Here is a 19197-nt window from a genome sequence, read left to right on the forward strand (position 1 = left end):
GGAATGGGCTGCCCAGGGAGGTGCTGGAGTCACCGTCCCTGGGGGTGTTTAACGCTGGATGTTGCACTCAGTGCCACGCTCTAGTTGACATGGTTCACTCTTAGGCTGGACTCGGTGATGTTAGAAGGCTTTTCCAGCCTAAGTGCCTCTGTTGATATTTTGCCAGAATTTGAGAAGTTGGTGTCAAAGCCGCACGCCGGTGTGAGCAGGGCACACTTGGCAGTCTGAGGTGATGGAGGGTGCAGCCCGTGGGCCCCAGCGGGAAGGGCAGGAGGCGGGACCACGGCGGGCGCCCGGGGCCGTGGAGAGGCGGGCCGGGCCGTAATGGCAGCCGCCCTGCCACAGCCCCGCCGGCCGGCAGGGGGCGCTGCGCGGCTGCGCGGGCACGGCGGGGGGCGCGGGCCGGGCACGGCGGCTCCAGCCAATGGGCAGCGGCCCGGGCCTGTCCCCGCCCTCTCCCAGCCGTGGTCACTTTGGGGCCGGCCCTGGGCCTGGCTCTGCCTCTGGGAGCGTCAGGGCCTCCCATTGGTGGCGGTGGCGCGGCTGGGGGGCGGTGATTGGCTGCGCGGCGGGGCGGGGCGCGGCGGGGGCGGTGATTGGCTGCGCGGCGGGGCGGGGCGGGCTGCGGCTGCGGCGGCGGCGGCAGCATGGCGAGCTGCCGGCGGCTGAGCGGCGCGGGGCTGCGCGAGGTTCTGGGCCCGGCGCAGGGGCTGCTCTTCGACTGCGACGGCGTCCTGTGGGCGGGCGAGCGCGCCGTGCCCGGCGCCCCCGAGCTGCTGGAGCGGCTGCGGCGCAGCGGCAAGGCCGCCCTTTTCGTCAGCAATAACAGCCGCCGCTCGGTGGCCGAGCTGGAGCGGCGTTTCAGCCGTCTCGGCTTCCGCGGCGTGCGCGCCGAGCACGTCTTCAGCTCCGCGCTCTGCTCCGCGCTCTTCCTCCGCCAGCGCCTCCTCGGCGGCGGCGGGAACGGGAGCGGGGCCGGCCGCGTCTTCGTGCTGGGCGGCGAGGGGCTGCGCGGCGAGGTGCGCGACGCCGGGCTGCGCCTGGCGGGCGAGGGCGAGCCGACAGCCGGCGAGCCGGTGCGCGCCGTCCTGGTGGGCTACGACGACCAGTTCACCTTCGCCAAGCTGGCGCAGGCCTGCGGCTACCTGCGCGACCCGCAGTGCCTGCTGGTGGCCACCGACCCCGACCCCTGGCACCCGCTCAGCGACGGCCAGCGCACCCCCGGTGAGCCCGCGCCCCGTCCCGCGCCGCCCCGGGGGGAAGGGGCTGTGGCGGGGGTGGCCTCGGGTGGGGTTCGCTGTCCCAGGTGAGGGCGAGGCGGTGCCCTGAGCGGCAGGGCCAGCAGGGATGCCCTGGCAGTCCGTGCCAGCTCCCGAAGCGGGGCTGCCAGCATCCCTGTCCTGTGGCGGGGCCCGGGCGCTGAGCTGCCCGCGGCTACTTCTGTTCCTCCTGCTTCTCTCCCGCAGGCACTGGCAGCCTCACCGCCGCAGTGGAGACGGCTTCGGGCCGCAAGGCGCTGGTGGTGGGGAAGCCCAACACGTACATGTTTGATTGCATCGTGGAGCGTTTCGGGGTCGACCCGTCCCGCACGCTCATGGTGGGAGACCGTCTGGAGACAGACATCCTGTTCGGCAAGAACTGCGGCCTGGCCACCATCCTCACCCTGACAGGCGTGTCCCGCCTGGAAGAGGCGCAGGCCTACATGGCCAGCGACAGCGCCGCCGCCAAGGATCTGGTGCCCAACTACTATGTGGACAGTATTGCAGACTTGATACCAGGCCTGGATGAGTAACAGTTTGTACATGTGAGGGCAGAGGGGTCAGTTCCCCATCCCAGATCTCCATCTGTTCCCATTTCTCTCTCACTGCCCTATTCCCTCAATCCCCGGTTTCTTCACATGCCAACATCCTTCTTTGGGGGCAAAATGGGAAGGGGATTGGCAGGAGGGGACAGATTTCAAGTTGTCTCCTTTCTGCTGAGAGCTATCCATGATGGACTGAGTTCTTGTCTCCCTCATTGCCAGCTGCCAGCATCTTTGGAAGAGAGCTGGAGTCCTTGAGGCTGCTGAGGGGAATCAAATCAGTGTCAGTCTCTCCAGGGGTTTGGGACTGGCTGCTTTAGTGTTATTTTTCCCTTGGATAACCAGTGGCAGCTTTTACTGCTGTCCTTTGACTTGTAACTCTTTAATTCTGAGCAGCATCCCTGCAGTCCTTGTGGTAACCCCCTCCTTGCCAGGGGATTGGCTGGCACTGTCACCCACCTCGTGTCTGTCAGTGCCAGGGCATGCGGAAGGAGTGTGCCAGACCTCTGGAATCATGAATGAGAGCATCTCTGCCTCCCACAAGTGAAAGAGAGCATTGCCTCATCTCTCCTCTCCCCTGTTCCTTAGAGAAGTTTCTCCCACTACCCCCCTGCCCCGACCCAGTCAATAACTGTGCCAGTGTCCATCTGAAGGACAGAAGAGACCAGTTTGAGGGTTTTTTCCTGTGCCAAACAGACAAGCTGTGACTGCACAGTGGGTCTGCAGCTGTACCTTCAGAACCCTTTCTGAAGGGGCTTTTGAAGGACAGAGGGCTCCTAGGCCATGACAACACAGCACTAGTGAACTGTATGACTCTCCCTGGCTGCCCCTTCTCAGTTGGATTTTGTCATAGTACAGTGAGAGAAAAGTGCTGATGGGGGTCTGTGCTCCAGCTGCCGGTGTGCAGGTGAGATGGTGATGGTGTTGTCACTGCTGTGAATGTGTCACAGTCCTCAGAATCATTCCTTGCTGCTTTGTCTTTCTACGTTTTTTTAATTTCTTGATCTAATTTATCAAACTTATTTATTGTTCAAATATTGTATTATTTGTATAAATTATGCTGACTGGTTGCACCAAGGGGACAGAATGGAGTGCCTTTGGGCATCCCTTACTGTCCATGTCCCATGTTGATGTTCTTACACTCACTGTGTCTCTGTATATAATAAAGTGTGAGCATAGGCTGGAAATGACCTCTTTATTCACTCATGGTCCCATCAAGATGAAACTGCCCTAGGTATCTTTGAGCCCTCACAGGCGAGGATGTGGCAGGACCTTTCCTCACTCAAGGGGGTGCTGCTGGGTAGACAAGACAGCTGGGTGGTGCCTTTGAGGTGCCCTTTGCTGGATCACTGGTGCCTCAGCACCGCCTGGTGGGGCTGTGATGCAGAGTGCAGGGTCCAGCCAGGTCACCTGGAGCAGTGAGCAGTGCAGGCCTTGCCAGCTGCCTTTGCATTTCACAGGGGACATTGCTGAGAACAGTGACCTCTTGTGCTGCACCTGAAGGCTGCCTCTGCTGGCCAGGTGGGCCCCAATGACCTATGTGGCCCTGCTGGGCTAGGGGTGAGGTGCCACCTCTGTTATGTGCATAGAGGGGCTGAGAACTGCCCAAGCGAGGTTTTACTGTGGCCTTTCTTGACTGTGCTGTGCTTTAAGTGACAGGGAGATGGCTGTGACTGTAGCCCTGGGGTGACCTTAACTGGACTAAATCTTGCCTTGTCCTGGGTTTGTCCATACTCCCAGCCCAGGGAGAAAATGGATTGGGTAAGAGTTGGAAGTGACTCAAATGTGCTTTGCCTCCATTCCCCATACAGGAACCAATCCTCCCCTTTGTCTGCCAGACCCCTTTAACTGCTGTTGATGGGAAGCAGGCATCACATCTCCGGCTGGAGAGATCAGCACTGAGTGTTCAGTAACTGCTCTGTGTCAGGTACTGCACTGTCAGCTCACATGGGAGGATTGCATGCAGCTTATTGTCCCTAGGATAGTTCCAGGTGCCTTCTTTGTTTTTTTCTGTCCAAAATAACCTAGGAAAGAGCCTTCCAAAATAAAAGAACATCCAAAGAGCTTTCTGAATATTGCCTGTCATCTTAATCAGTCCCCTTTGCATATGACCATTTCTCTCTTTTGTCTGTCCCATGTCCAATTAGGCCACCAGAGGACTGGTACTTGATGAGTACTTGACCAACACTTGCATCATTAAGTAGAGCAAGATTGACACCTAATGTGTCTGCTAACTTGGCTTGCCAATCTAGAGATACCCAGAGCCTGGTTTATTTTTCAGAGCTCTCAGTTCTTGTATCAGGCTGAAATCTGAAGTGCTGTTGTTGTGACTTTGGGGCCACAGCTGGAAATGCGCAGTATGGCTGCAAACTTCCCAGGCTGAACTGGTTACTTGTGGGTGTACAGAGGAGACTGTGCACAGTGAGAACATTCCCAAGACATGCCTCCTTTTTTCTAGGGTGCTTTGAGGGTGAGCGCTTGCCTGCTCTGTTCTTTCCAGTTCTCCCAGACAGCAGATGGGATGCTGGAGGCTGTAGTCTCCCAGGCTGGCACACTGGAAACAAAACAGGAAATCCAGTAGCTGGTCAGAGTGTTCCAGCCTGTGTTTGGGCCATCTCCAAAGATACTTTGGAGTTTGTCCTTTGGATTCCAAATGGTGAGCCTGCAGAGTAGGTTTTTTTCATGTGACTGCTGCTGAAAACACAGCTCAGCAGGAGTGATGGCTGATCCCTATCTCTTATGACCATGTAGCTTCTTTTCATCTGCTGCATCTCTCCATGAGGGCTTTGCTATGAAGGAGAGGTGGACTTGGAGCAAAGGGTTTATCTGTCCTTCCCTTGGTTCATCATGTAGGTGAGGGTATTAGGCAGGGATGACTTCTGTCCTGTATACATCAGTGCAGCTGCTCTTGCTCTGAACGGGGATGGAGCAGCACTGGGGTCCATCAGGCCTGCCAGGCTTTGGTTTTGTGTGGCTTCTCCCTGCTACTATTGCTCCTGCATGTACTGGATGTGCATGTGAGCAGATCTTGTCAGGAAACTAGACTGACAGCACTCCTGGGGTAAAGAGCTCCCTACCCAAGCCTGTCAGACATCCATTCAGCCACTGACAATAGGGGTCTGTGATCCTCAGGGGGTTCAGGCTTTGGTTCCCTCTGGGATAGGTCTGGTAGGGCTGCAGATAACATCTGCTGTTTAAACTGAAAAAAGCAATGGTTCTTGCCTAAGTCAGCTGATTTCTTCTTGTCTAATGCAGCTTTTCTTCTTGGGTTGAGTGTTTAGGGAAGCAGTGCAGTTGCCAGGGAGGACAGGGCTGTGAAATGTAGCACACAGGAGGGTGGAGCAGATGGGAAGCCCCACTTGGTGTAGTGTGGGTAAAGGTATTTATTTTCTCCTCCTCAGAAAACTGCATTGCCCTTTCCTGCCGTGCAGCAGAGACAACAGCCAGACAGGTGGCCGTTGTTCCATTAGACCAGAAAACTCCTATCCTCCACCCATAAGTGCAGTTACTGTGGCAACCATTGGCTGGATGATGTCAGCTGCAACTTGCTGAGCATTGCCTGCTCTGGGCAAGGCTTTATTCCCTTAGTCATCTTTGTGCCCCTTCTCTGGACTCTCTCCAATATGTCTCTGACTCTCTTGTACTAGGGAGCCCAGAACTGGACCCAGCACTGGACCCCAGGTCCTTTTCTGTCGTGCTGCTTTCCAGCTGGGTGGTCCCCAATATTTACTGGTCCCTGGGTTACTGTTTCCCAGATGAAGGACTTTGCACTTCTCATTGGATTTTTTGAGATTCCTGCCAGCCTGTTTTCCCAGCCTATCAAGGTGGGTGGGACCACAACCCTCTGGTGTGTCAGCTGCTCCTCCCAGTTTTGTGTCACCAGCAAACTTGCTGAGGGTACACTCTACCTCATCTTACAGTTCATTAACGAAGATGCCAAACAGAATAAATACAACAGTATTGACCCCTGGGGGACACCCCTAATTACAAGCCTGCAGCTAGATTTTATGCCACTGATCAGCATTCCTGAGGCCCAGATGTTCTCACAGTTTCCTGTCCACTTCACTGTTACCTCAGCCAGCCCATACTTCCATTACCTTCTCTAGAGGAATGTTGTGGGAAGCAGGGCCAAAGGCCTTGCTGAAGTCAGGGTTTATGTCCACTGCTTTCCTCTCATCAGGCAAGCCAGCCATTTCATCATGGAAGAGTGTCAACTTGGTCAAGTGACTGACACTTCAGGAAAAAAACAAACGGGCCCAAAGATATTGATCGGTGAGTAGATGTCTTTAACATGAGGAGCTAGAGATCATCCTGGCTGGGAAGCTGTTAATGTTCAGCCACATGACATGGTAATAGAACTGGCACAATCTGGAAGGTGTTGAGACTGGTAGGACAGAGGAGTTTTTTTTGCATGGGAAAGTGCCTCCAGAGCCAAGAAAGGATCATGATCCTAGGAGCTCGCTCGATACTTGCCCAACCTGATGTGAGAGTCCCCTCTGCCAAGGCAGGCAGCTCTGGCGCCACCCTGTCCCGCAGCAGCTGGAGCACGGAGGAGGAGGAGAAGGTGAGGAGCAGCAGCCTGTTACTGCCTGCCCTGCCAGCATTTACTCTTCCTCCAGCAGTAGTGTGGGTAGAAGTCCCTCCTCTGCAGCACAGCTTCCCCCTCCTCACTCTTTACTCAAGGCATTGTCCCATCCCCACCATAACATGGGGTTTCAGGTTCCTCTTTGCCATCTCTCTATCATTATCCTTTTTTTTCCCTTCGTTACTACTGCCTCATTTGCTCTATGGACTCTGACCCCAGAAGCAGCCCAGGAGAATGACATGGCTATGCACATCTAGGAACTGCTACTGTTGTTGGACTCTGCCTGGGAACTGTGTGTGGATAATGTATTGGAAGTGCCCCTGGCAGACAAGCTATTTTCCTTATACTCTCTGGGGGATGATGAACTTGCTGAGGGAAATTAAAAACCCTTAAGGACTGCACCAGCTTTCAGAGTTGTACTGCTCTTTGTAGCTTCAGTACCCCACTGCAGCAAAGCACTGTCAGCTCTGTAAGCCTCCAGCATGGAGACAAGGGAGATGTGATGCCAGAAACATTCCCAGATGACAGGACAGCTGCCTGTGACCATCCAGGTTGTTCTGCCCTGTGGTTTAGCCTGCTGGATGTGCAGCTCCAGCAGCTAGCAGTTTCCAGTCTGTATAGGATATTGCTGAGCACTGAGATGCTTTCTTCACGCATTGGGGTGAGAGAAACCTGTCCTTTTAATGGTTGTTCATCAGATAATTCAAAAGTCCTGTGCCAGCCTTTCTGCCCTTGCTGAACCTCTGGCCTGGCTTCCACAGAAGCTGGACCAAAAGTAGTACCTGGGTAAAATTTATGGCAGGAATTGCACCTATACTTGAGCTGTTTCAAGCAAGATGAAACAACTCAGATCTGTGTTTCTGTTTCCTCCAGGTACACTCCACTGCCATACTACAGCTGCCTATGTGCAAGTAAGGTACTTTATCCCTGCAGTACAACAGCCAGAGGAAACTGAGTCTTTGTGGGCTGTAGATTAGAGATTTCCCACCTGCTGGGACATAACTGTGGCCCTGGCAAGGTTTCCTTCATGAAACAGAGGTGTTCCTGACTTGGTGTCCTTCTCTGGCCTAGTGTTTGCAGGCTTTTGATTCCACTGGGTTTGGACAGAGCCTGTGAGTGGCACGGAGCAGTGCCAGTCCCTACTTGTGCACTTGTCAAGGCTGGAGGTAGACATGTGAAGAATGGCAATATGCCACTGTTCAGCACCTGAGTACAACTAGAGGACCATGTGCCTGCCACAGTCTTGGTTACCTGGAAACTGACACAGCTCAGGAGACAGGGTGGCCATACTCCTCCAGGAGAGTGTAGGCTGTGTTTAGGTTGTTTCATGATGCCTTGCAATTCATCACAGTCTCATTAGCTGCCTTCCCACAACAATTTCAGGGCTGAAAGGACCCATGTCAGTGAGCAATCCCACACTGTGTTTGACTCCTGTTTGGCCATAAGCAATTCTGAATGCCCTTGAGCTGATGTTGCTGGAAATCTGCCTGTTAGTTCAGGTTCTTGAGTTACTTTCTTGTCAGTTATTAAGAATTAATAAGGTATTAAGGATTCTCAGAAGAGCTTCCTACAGAACTAGTCTTCCTCTTGGTCATTGTCACTTGCTGATGACCCAGCAGCAGTAGAACAGTCCTAGAGGAGCATATCTGATCCTTGGGTCAGCCCAGGGATTGGGGTGGCAGGTAGCACCTGGTCCTGGCTGGCACACCCTTTAAGTAGCAGGATCTGAGGCAGACCCCACAGTACTGCTTGCTGATGCAATTCAAATCTCTGTCACTACTCCTTTGGGTGTGTTACGATTTTTCCAGGACAACATGTCCATCAATGGGACACAAACAGCACCAGGAAAACCTGTCTGATTCCTGTAGTGACTTGGAAAGAGATACATCTACCTGGAAAAGGAGTACATGAATTACCCTGGGACTTCTTCTGGCATCAGGCCTCCAAGCTCAGAACATGGAGGCATCCTGTCTAATATCCATAATTTCTCCTTTTTCCGGGCAATGTTCAGCAATGCAGAGGGGTAAGACACCTGCAAAGGATCATCCTTATATGCTCCTTGTCTCTTGAACTTGGATGCTATGCCAGATGCAGTAAGTCAATTAGACAACTCTGGTAAGGCATCAGTCTAGGGATCTCACCCTCCCATCCTCTGGACTATTGTTCTTTAGGCTGAAAATAAATCTAGAAGTAGGAGGCTCCTGTATTGTGTTTCCATTATGCTGGCTGGAGTTAATTGACACCAGATTTTTCTTCCATTTCATAATATTCCCATGAAATGTTCTCTTTCCTTTTACCTTTCTGTTACCACTAACAGGCCCTCTACTGCCTGCCTGTTCCTTGTATGATTGTGTGAGTTGGGCATCCCTGTCACCATCCAACCCACCAAGACCAGCTGTCAGCCTGTCCTGTAGCACACAGCTGGCTGATACCTAGAGGCCTCGGTGTGGGCATGGTAAGAGGCAAAAATACAACTGATTAGAAAGAAGTGCAGCTGAAATTGCTCTCCAGCAAGACCTCACTTTCACTGTTGCCTGAGCCTACTGTCTGTCTGTCTTTCTCAGTAGGAGGAAAGGAGTGGGAGGTTCCACATCAGCATTTCTCCATAGATCTGTAAACCCAACACAAGCTGGTGCTGCAAAAACCGCAGTTATTTTCACATCAGTCTGATGCTCAGCAGCAGGAATGCTTTCATGACAAGACAGGAGGCTTGCAGGCAGGGGTGAACAACTGAAGGCTGGAGAGTTGAATGGGAAGGTGTGGGGTGTCATCCCAGCTGATATGAATGAGCTCACAGAAATATGGACTGATCAATGGCAGCTGGTTGGGGAAAGAGTGTGAAATCCTGTCCCTTTGCACATTCAAATCTTGCATTCCTCTGAGTTGTTCAACAAGACCCCTTCCCATGAGCTGAAAAGCTGGATTTATACTTACAGACAATTTTGGCTGTACTTCTGGTGTCAGCTTCTTTTACTAGACATTGTTGACACTGCAGGGCCCTAACTACCGCTGGCTCCCTGGGTGCAGGCAGCCCCCTGCCGCTGCAGCTCCCTGCTGCAGAGCTGGTTCTCATCACAGCTCATTCTTCCTTCAGCCCACAGCTCCGCTCGGCAGCGGCTTGGTCACGCAAGCATCTCGCTTAGGAGAGCTTGGCTGCTGGCAAGCACAAGGCTGTGTCCTGGATAGCAAATGGCACACAATGTGGCCAACAGCCCTGCAGTCTGCATCCAAGTCACAGCTCTCTTTTGTGCATGCTTAATCAGCTCCTTCTGTGCTAGGCATTTTCTGTCATACTTCCAGGGGACCATGCCCTCCACCAGTGCTCTATAGTTTAATTGCTAGAGATGTATGCTTTCTAGTTTGCACATTATCCTCCTTTCAAGAGCTGACTTATGCAGTACTCTTCATTCACTCCTGATGAACACCAGATACCCTGCTTGCTGCTTTACTCGTTGTTCCATCAGCTGCATCACTACAAGAGTTTCATTTGTTTTTCAGGACTGTAGCACATCGGTTTTGCCTTTCCAAGTCAAAGGGAAAAAGGATGTAATCTGTTCAGGCACTGCTGTAAACCCCTTAGCAGTAGTTTCAGGTACTTAAATCTCTGCACAGCCACCTGCAATCCCCTCTGAGGGGTGCAGCAATCCCAAATGCATGTGCAGTGCCCATTTCCAGACTCACATGGAGGGCAGTTATTGATCCAGCAGGCAAGCAGTCAGATTGCACAGAACAGTGCCCCTTCTCCTCTGCAGCTACACAGGGCTGGCCAGGCATGGGGAAGGAGAGCACCTGGGACTGTGGTTGCAGGATGCTGGAAGCTGCATGAATGCAAATTTGATGATGTAATGGCAGCCTTCACCTTCATCCCAACTCATTCACTGGTGCCCGGCAGGTTTGCCCTTAAGGAGTGATGTTTCAACAGGAGGAGGCCACAGACAGCCAGAGCAGGGCAGCTGTCACACCACTGAGGTTGCCACCACAGCATGCCCAGCTCTCCCAGGGCTGGGAGAGCCAGGGCTGTGGTCACAAGTCCCACAGGCACAGCCAGCAGTGAAGCTGGGCTTGGCACCCTGGTGCAATGCAGAGAGAGAGCTCACCGCACTTCCTCAGGCAGAGCTGAAACCTGCCGGCTGGGCAAAGGCTTGCTGGGGAGCTGGGGCCAGTCAGTGCTTGTCCTGCTTGCAGACAGAGCAGGACAGGGACTTGGTCCACCTGCAGCCAGGGTGGTGTTGAGATGCCACCAGCAGTGGGAGCCAGGGGAGCCGCCTGTGCAAGGCTGTTGTTTGTGATAGGTGTGCAGGTGCAGGTGGGTGAGAGGCAGGCTTTCATCCAGGCAGCCAGTTTTCCTGTGATAACAGCCAGTGTGCCAGCATTCTGCAAAATGTACAGCTGGAATTGTTTTGGTGGGTTATGGGAGGAACCCGTGGTAATCCTCCAGGGAGGAGTTTCCTTGAGAAATCTCGGGATCCCTGTTCTCATCCTAAAACACTGCTTGCTCACCGGCCATCCTCTCTCCCCCTGACCAGGCCAGCTCTGACTCTCTCTTGTGCTGCATGCTTAAGCCTGCATTCCCACCAGCACTGCTGGTGCTGCTGAGAGCTGATCCATGGTATGACAGTGCTGGAGATATCTGTTTAGGAGATATCATGCTGTTTCTGGAACCATCCATACACAAACCAGAAGACTGAACAGCATTGCATTAAAAAGAAAAGTAGGAAACAAAAGCAGTGTATTTCATGTTTCAGCCTCTTGGAGGGCCCAAAGGGTATACTGTATTTAGAAATACTACAGAAAGCTAAAAAGATATATGAGCCCAGCTGTGAAATGTAATACATTTCTGCTTTCTGGCATCTCCTGGGGTTCACCCCTCCCTGCCCACTGCAGGTACCCATTCCCTGGCACAGTTCTGGGGCTCTGCATGGCTGGGCTGAGCCACCCTTCCTTGGGCACTCAGCACAGAGGGAGGCCCTACAAACATACAGGGTGTCATTCTACCTTTAGCAGACCTGTGCCAGGCCAAAAAACCTCAAAGGACATCAACTTTTCTGAACTATGTGTGAGTCTCCCCTGAAAAAGGGAGAGCACATGCCCAGCAAGCTAGAGCATCCCATCTCCAGCAGATCTCACCCCCTGCCTAGAGAGTGCTCATGGAACATTATTTGCCAAGAGCCTGCCTTTCTCAGAAAGTGTCCAGTGTCCCCATGAGAGTCAAGTTACTCTCCTGCCTCATCACTCAGAGCCAGGTTACCCTCCTGCCTAAAGAGGGATGGTCAGCTCACAGCATGGCCAAGCACATTCCCACTTCTGTATGGGAACAGCAATACAGAGCCCAGCATCTCAGTTTCACCCTGAGAGGTAAAACCATCAGTCTCCCAAGTGAGCTAAGATGCACCATGTGCTAGGCACAGCCTAACCTTTCTGCAGTGGGAAACAAGTTTCACAAAGGGAATCTTGATGAGGAGCTGGTTAGCATCCAGGCTCAGTCCTTGAGACTGCTCCCCAGGCAGCAGCAGCTCACCAGCTTTGGTCAGTCAGCTCTTCCCTCATATTGTATGCTTTCAAGAGATTCAGCATCTCTGAGGCTGACCTGACCAAACCTCATCAACCCTGTGATTCCCAATAATGGGTCTGAGGGGTTGGGTTTTCTCTGTCAGGGCTGCCCTGAGCAGAGCCAGGGATAAGGAGATGGGATTGCAGCAGCAGCAGAGGCCCTGCATGAACTCCATCTCCTTCCCAGCCCATGAGACACATCACAAGGATGGTTCAATCTACACAGAGCTTGTAGCAAGGCTCAGGTGTGGGTGTTTTCGCCAGAGAGACTTCCAGAAAGTGCTAGGTGCTGCCTGTGGTTTCTGTGCTGTGTGTGGGGTCCATGCAGGGCTGGTGGAAGGAAAAGAGTGGATACTGATGAAGCAATGGTGAGCTTGAAGGATGGCCAACTGAGACACCCTGAGAAACAAAGCAAGTAATAAAATCCCAGAGAAAACAGCGCTCCGCACCCAGCCGGGCCCTCTCCTGGAGCTGCCAAAAAGGCATCCTTGGCTCACAGGTACGCAGTCATAAAATGCAGGGAGAGACTTCCCAGGGAGGGAAGGTTTTACCTGTCGAGCAAGTTCATGGGTACCCTCCTCAGACCCAAGCCTTCCTGCATGGAGAAGCAGTTCTGTCTCCTCGTAGGACTGTCCCTCAGCACCCCGGCCCCACCAGACCTGATGGGTCCTTCTCTCAAACCCTGCTCCCCCTCCACCACTCATCCCTGCTCGCCCATCCCTGCTAGTGGGCACAGGTCCTCATGGACTCGCTCAGCAGGTAAAACACCCCCTGCCCACAAAGCTGAGCTTGCACCCCCAGGGCAGATGAATAAAGCACCACGTGGGGCAAGGCCCTGTTCTGCTCTCTGCTGTTTCTGCTTCCCTTTCCCCCAAATAAACAGAACACCACAAAGAGAGACAAATGCCTTTGTTTTCCAGGGAAGGACTGTCAGAATGGCGTGTGTCCCTGCATCTTGTTAGGGGTTAGATAAGTCCCCAGGAGCCATGGGGAGCTCTGTCACACAGCACAAGTCATTGCTGACAGTACCATTGTTAAGAAGGGGTGCATTTTGGGAGGGCTGGGGCTTTTGCCCCCTGCTTGTTTCTCTCCAAGAAAGTCACGGCTCATGCCTGCTTGCCCAGGGAAACTTCCCTCCCCAACAACTCTTATCCTGAACAGACAGTAGATTGGCAGTCACTGAGGGGTGTGGAGGCTGGCCTCCATTTCTGGACCTCTCCACATGCCCCTGGGCTTGCAGGCACTTCATGGGGTGCCAAAACTGAGCTCTAAAGAAGTTGCCTTCTTTTGGGGCTGCCCAGCACCAAGTTCACAGTGCTCCAACCAACATCTGCACCCAGCAGTGGCCCTTGGATTGCTCCTGCCAGCAGCAATCTCCCTCTGCTCCCAGCAGAGCCAGTGAAACAAGTCCAGGATGCTCACCCTGCCTGGTATGGGGGATGCCTTGCCCAGGGCTTGGCTTAGGGCTAGGTCCTGCAAAGGTCCTGTCCCACTCGGGGCAAGGTTACACAACAGCAGACTCTGCAGGGATGGAGCTTTCCCTATAAGGTTACCTCCTTATCATGGGCTTGACCTGGGGACTTCTCTCATCTTCCATCTTCCCTTTAAAAGAGAGGAGGTGGATTATACCACAAATTGAACCTGCCTGACTAAATATAGCCAGTGCAGAGTCCAGAAGAACCTCCCTAGTTTTCCCCTGTTTGCTTTGGTGGGAATGGAAATAATGAATCCCAGGTGTTGCCTGCTTCTGGAGCAAATGCCTGAGGACCTGGAGGCCAGTACCTCTCAGACGTCCATGGTTTTTGAACATAATCCACCCTGTACAGGGAAACTTTTAGATGGTGCAGTGGCCCTTGGCTTCATGGTGTGTCTGGTGAGCCCTCTGTGGGCTGAACAGACAGTGTGGATATGTCTCACAGGCTAGCTGCCTATGGGGAATGGAGGCTATGTCCAAAACCACCTGGCTGGCTGATGGACCCTCCCTTACCTTCCATGCTGGGTGAGAAGAGCAGGCTTCATGCTCACATGAGCAGCACTTGCCACCAAAGCACTGGTGTGTGGATGCTGCAAGAGAACGTCCATCCCTCTTCCCCCAGGTTCCCACTGTGACAAGGTGAATCAGAAGCTGATATTACATCTCATCAACTCCTTGCTCAATCTCTACCAAAACATCTCTCAACCAGCAGCCCATGAGCTAAATATGCTTCATAAAATCCTCAAAACTGTCCCACAGAAAAGCCCCCCCACCTAACACATGGTCAGGCAGTTGGCTGGCATGTCAAGATTTACCCCTTCAGCAAAAGGCAGGAGTTTGTCAGTGCTTGGCTCCATGTCCATCACAACAACAGCAAGACTACAACCCTGTAGAACAAAGCCATGTTGTTCACCTTGGCACTAAGTGCATCAACATGCCTCCCGCCCTTCTCACAAGTCACCCACTTCTACTGGGATATGAGCTGGTCCTTGGCCTTCTTCTTGAAAAATGACCCAATTTTTGTTTGGGAAAGGAGCTTCTGCCCAGGAACACAGGCCAGGAGAGGGAGAGTACATCTGTGCTGCCTGTGCTGGGGGTGTGTGAGCTCATGCTCCTGACAAAATGACCTGCATTACCACCCCTCCAGCTGCTGCTGTGAACCTGCCCCAGCTCAGGATCTCTAGGAGGGAGCCAAGGAGATCCCTAGTGTGGATCCTATCTTTTGCATGAGGTGTGGACAGTTGACACCTGGACTAGGCTAAGCACAAATGGTCAACTCTGTCCAGGTGCTGCAGGCTGGCAAAGCCCAGCTTGGGTGTTGGTGGGCTGCTTCAGCACCTGCTCTCTGCCCAGGGTGCAAAGGAAGCTGGAGAAGCCAGAGGTAAGGGAGAGCAGACCCTTGTGAGGGACATGATGATGGGTGGTGGATCTTCTTGGTGGCAGCAGCAGAGATGGCTCTGCAAAGGGCTTCTTTGGAAGGATCCATTTGCAAAAACTCCCAAAAGAGCAACACAGCCTCACCACAGCAATGATGTGTGCATGCCCACCAGCCTCAAAAGTGTCTGGGCCCCCTTGCAAGGGAGTGGGAACCAGCAGCATGGCAGAGAATGACACATCCCAGTGCTTTCCACAGCCTCCAAACTGTGATAGCATCAGAAAGTGCCCTGCACTTTCTTCCCCCCCCCAATAGTGTAAGCCTCAGGAAAATGAGGGTGCCAAGCCCTGCTGAAACACCCTCCCATTTCAGCAGCTGATCCTGGCAGATAACAGACAGCTTAACAGGATAATTGTTCCAGCTGGCTCTAGGGTGGCAGGCAGCAGCTGCCTAACAGAGCTCACAGACCCCTAAATGTTTGGGGCATCCAGTGAAGGATGGCACATGTTACTGGAACCCCCAAGGGTGTTTTGGGGGACTGAGGGTCCCCTGTGGAGGACAGTCCCAGGCTGCACCAGCTCTGTCCCTGCCAGAAAGATGCATCCATGCTGGGGAATGATGAGCTAGCTGCCCACCCCCCACCCCACAGGACCCCCAGGAAGAGCAGCTGCATGTCTGCCCAACACAATTCTGTTTTCTCCAGCCCTTGCTGTCTGGTGGGGCCCCATTCCCCTCTGAAAAGGCCAAGTTGGTCTTTTGCCTGCCTTGGCTTCTGTTCAGCTCTGTTGATGCCTTGTGGTCCCATGTGCTTTGGAAGCTCTCCAAGCACGAGATGTGCTCCTAATAGGGGCTCGTGGGCTGGCTGCAGATGAATGCAGATGCAATGGCCCAAGCAGGGTTTGTCTCAGGGAGTAAAACCTGATGTGCTCAGGCTCCCTGCTGGTCTCACCTCCTGAGCATCGCTGCTGCTGTTTCTGACGTGTGGAGACAAACATCACAGTCTACACCCTAGGTACCACTTCCCATAAACACAAAAAAATACCAAACAGGTGTTTTCAGGCTTCTTGTCATTCCTGGCAGCAAATCCTGCTCATGGCAACCCTTGTCTTCGGGATTATCATTCCACACTGGTTTTTACACACATTGCTTACTGAAAAATGGCATGCAGGTGAGTTTCGGTCTTAAGGGTGTTGGAGAAGGACGTGCCTGTGTTCCATGAACATATTTCTCCTGAGCACTGTTTGTTGGAAGACCTGAAACCAGCACCTGGGTTGCTGCAACATGTTCAAACACAGCATCCACTTACAATTTGCATATTAAGTACAGCAAACAAATTCTGCCTGGCGCATCTCAAAAGTCACTTTAACAAAAGACAAAAAATGAGACAGCAAATATGCCTCAGCAGGTTATTTCTAGGCTTGAAATAGGCTCAATAAATGGCAGGTTCCTAAGGCACCTCAAGGACACCAATTTGGGTGTTGCAGCAGCACAGAGCCAGTGGCCACAGTCAGGCAATAGCCAGCAGCTCTCCTGCTCGGGCACACCTGTGATGAAACATCTGACCCTCATGCATGGAGCTACATTTCCTCGCCCTTGAACTTCCAGCACTAATGAGCAGCACAAGAATAATTCTTGGCGTCGTATTTTAGCACAATTATACTTTTCAGTCCTGCAGCGTGGTGCTGGGCTTATATTGCAGGCCCTCTGGAAGTCATTAGCCAACATCCAGACAAGCAGTGGCAATGTTTGCCCCTCTATAGTCAGCATCTGCTGAGCTTGCAGCCCTGCTTTCAAAATTTGTCATTTCTTATAGGGTAGGTTTGAAGCCTTGCCTTCAGAGCCCACACAACCTGAACAACACATGCTGAACCCCAACTCACTTTCAGTTTTATCTTTACCTTTCCTTCTATGTCTTTGCCTTGATTTATTTGAAGAAAATTGGAAATTCATGCCACCGGTCAGAAGTAGATTTTCCGCTTTTTATAAAATAAGAAAAATATTATCGGCTTCAAAGTCAGAGTTGTATGAGGTCCCTAACTGTACTTTGTTCACAACAGAACTTAAGACTTGCTCCATTCACTGTCCAGCTCTTCCCAGTTTGTTGTTCCACTCCAGCTCAAGCAGCAATTGCCAGGCTTTGTTTAACCTGTGTTTGCAGCTCTTGGAAATACTCTGCGTGCAGAAACCCACTGGTCCAGGCTATGTCATTGTGAGCAACCTCTGTGTCAAAACCAAGAAGGTGCTTTCCTGAAGCACTCCTCCTTGACTTGCCTTTGCTGTGCTGCCCTGGGCCAAGCGCCCTTAAACTGAAGAGCAGATGGCCTGGAGCCTTCCTGATTAAAGATCTGCTAACCCATGCTCCAGCCTGGCAGTCGGGATCCTTCACCCCAGCAGACAGAGGAGTTAGCCCTCATCAGTGGGTGTCTCCTTGCTGGTCTCACATGCCAGGACAGTACTTGAACAGCTTGGGCCTGCCACCTCCGCGGGCTGACACAGGCTGGTCCATGTTGCTCATGGCCACGACCCAGCACCAAGCTCCGTCCTTGCCTCCCTGGTCAGGGTGCTGTGTCCATCCCACAGTTACAGGGATGCCACCCCACTGACAGACCAGGAGCACTCCCTTCCCCACCAAGCGCTGCAAAGACCACAGACTTTGCATCCCAAGAGGCGAGATGGAGCCCAGTGTGAGCAGCCAGAGGTGCAGGGGAGGAGGTGGGGACCATGGGTTTGGGAACCTTTCAGAATACACTTAGAGGTGTGTCTAACACATCCCAGCATCATTAGTGCAAGGAGTCATTCCTGCTTCCCCAAGCTGTAACATCAGGCTCGCCCAGATAAATCACTTGTCCAGGTATGCTTTGATAACATTTGCAGGATTATCTTCACCACTTGGGAACATATTTCCATACTGATTTAATGAAAGCAGGGATTCTGGAGTCAGCAGGAGTTGGAGCCTCACAGACGGCTCCTAATCCAGGAAATTGGATGTGGTTGAAAATGTTTCAGCAGTCAAAGCTTGGGAGATCCTGCTGTGGCTCATTCCTGATGTGAGGCTCTGTGTCCGCAACATAATAAATCTGAGTTTAGCACACCTAATTCTTAGTTTAAAGTACCACAGGCCACATAATACAAAGTGGCTGAACAGGTAAAAAGGCTCCCTCCCAGTGGAAAGGTGTTGCAAATCACTGCAAGAGTAACTGCAGCCAAAAGAGGCTTTTGCCAGTTGAAGAGCACAATGTACAAGCGGGCTTTGGTCCACAGGCTTTTCAGCCAGGCCCTTTCCCAGTTCCTCCTAGGTCATCAGTGAGAATGCCCTCTCTGTTGCTGCAGTCCTCACAAGAAGATCTGGGGCAGATGTTTGCTCTTTTGCTTCAGACACTTGCCTGACTGAGTTTCTCCTTTGGCAGCTGCCAAACCACCTTGTTTAGAGCTGCCCCTCGGCTCGGCCCGTGTTCCAACTCAACCCCAGAGCTTGCACCAGCTGGACTCCAGCCCTCAGCCTGCAGCACCAGTCTGGCTATGCTGAGGCACACCAGTGCCTATCAGCCAGACCAGAAGGCATGCTCTAAATCAAAGCTACTCACAGTGATGAAACTCTCTTTTAGCAATCACGTTTCCCTCTTCAACCTAAGGTGTATTGCAGCTTGGAGGTTGGGAGGTGTGAGGATGTCCATGAGGGAGGCTGTGATCTCAAGAAAACGTGCCATCTCAGCATGGGGAGATCAGCCTGGGATCTTTGAGTGCCAAGGAGAGTGTAGGAAGATGGCTGAGGCCCTGAGAAAAGAGCCCCAAGGAGCACCATGAGCAGCCCTAGGGACAGATTGGGATATCTGGCCCCTTGTATGGGAAAGTTGAGTTACAGCCAGCACTGGGGGATGGGTTCAGGCCCCAAAGGCATTAAAAGCTCGAGGACTGTCTGGGATTGCTCACAAGGGCAATTTGCACTTTCCAAGGACAGTGAGCAGATTGTGCAAGGAAAGGCTAGCGAGAGGTTAGCCAGTTGCTCCCAGGAAGCAGGTGACTGAAGCACAGGCCACACTGGAGGTGCCCATGGTCAGGTCTTGCATGGGGTGCCTACACCTAGCATAGTACATGCTTGATGGGGTCTTTGCTGTGGTGCCTGGGCTTGAACATCTGTGTGAATTTGGTCTGTCCCATCATGGCAGCTGGCTCTTCTACACTCCCTTTTCTGGCCCCATCTTGTCTAGGACACAACCCCAGTTTGCAGAAAGCAGGTGCAGATGCAAACACCACCTGCCTCACCCTCATAACCAAAGGTGAGGCACAGCTGAAGTCATATCCCACAGTCATTACTCCTCTCTCCACACTCATGGCTCCCTCTGGCCAAGAGTTTGGCATGGACAAGGGCGCTGTTTGAAGCAACAGCATCACATCTACTCACTCCCTTTGGA

At 52.7% G+C, this 19197-nt stretch overlaps 1 protein-coding gene across 1 annotated transcript; it reads left to right on the forward strand.

The window, feature by feature from the left end:
* Positions 1 to 647: 647 nt before the first annotated feature.
* PDXP (pyridoxal phosphatase) lies at positions 648 to 2978 on the forward strand. Its single transcript, XM_058805612.1, has 2 exons — positions 648 to 1224; positions 1467 to 2978. Exons 1-2 carry the CDS (start codon positions 648 to 650, stop codon positions 1790 to 1792), a joined length of 903 nt encoding a protein of 300 aa, XP_058661595.1. The 3' UTR covers positions 1793 to 2978.
* Positions 2979 to 19197: the final 16219 nt, after the last annotated feature.

This window comes from Ammospiza caudacuta, chromosome 5 (genome assembly GCF_027887145.1).
Source record: "Ammospiza caudacuta isolate bAmmCau1 chromosome 5, bAmmCau1.pri, whole genome shotgun sequence".
Classification (NCBI taxonomy): domain Eukaryota; kingdom Metazoa; phylum Chordata; class Aves; order Passeriformes; family Passerellidae; genus Ammospiza; species Ammospiza caudacuta.

Bases quoted from the DNA above. Each gene is read 5' to 3' on its own strand.
- PDXP (XM_058805612.1), top strand. From the start codon at position 648: ATGGCGAGCTGCCGGCGGCTGAGCGGCGCGGGGCTGCGCGAGGTTCTG. The intron at 1,225-1,466 runs GTGAGCCCGCGC...TCTCTCCCGCAG, and splicing joins CGACGGCCAGCGCACCCCCG to GCACTGGCAGCCTCACCGCC.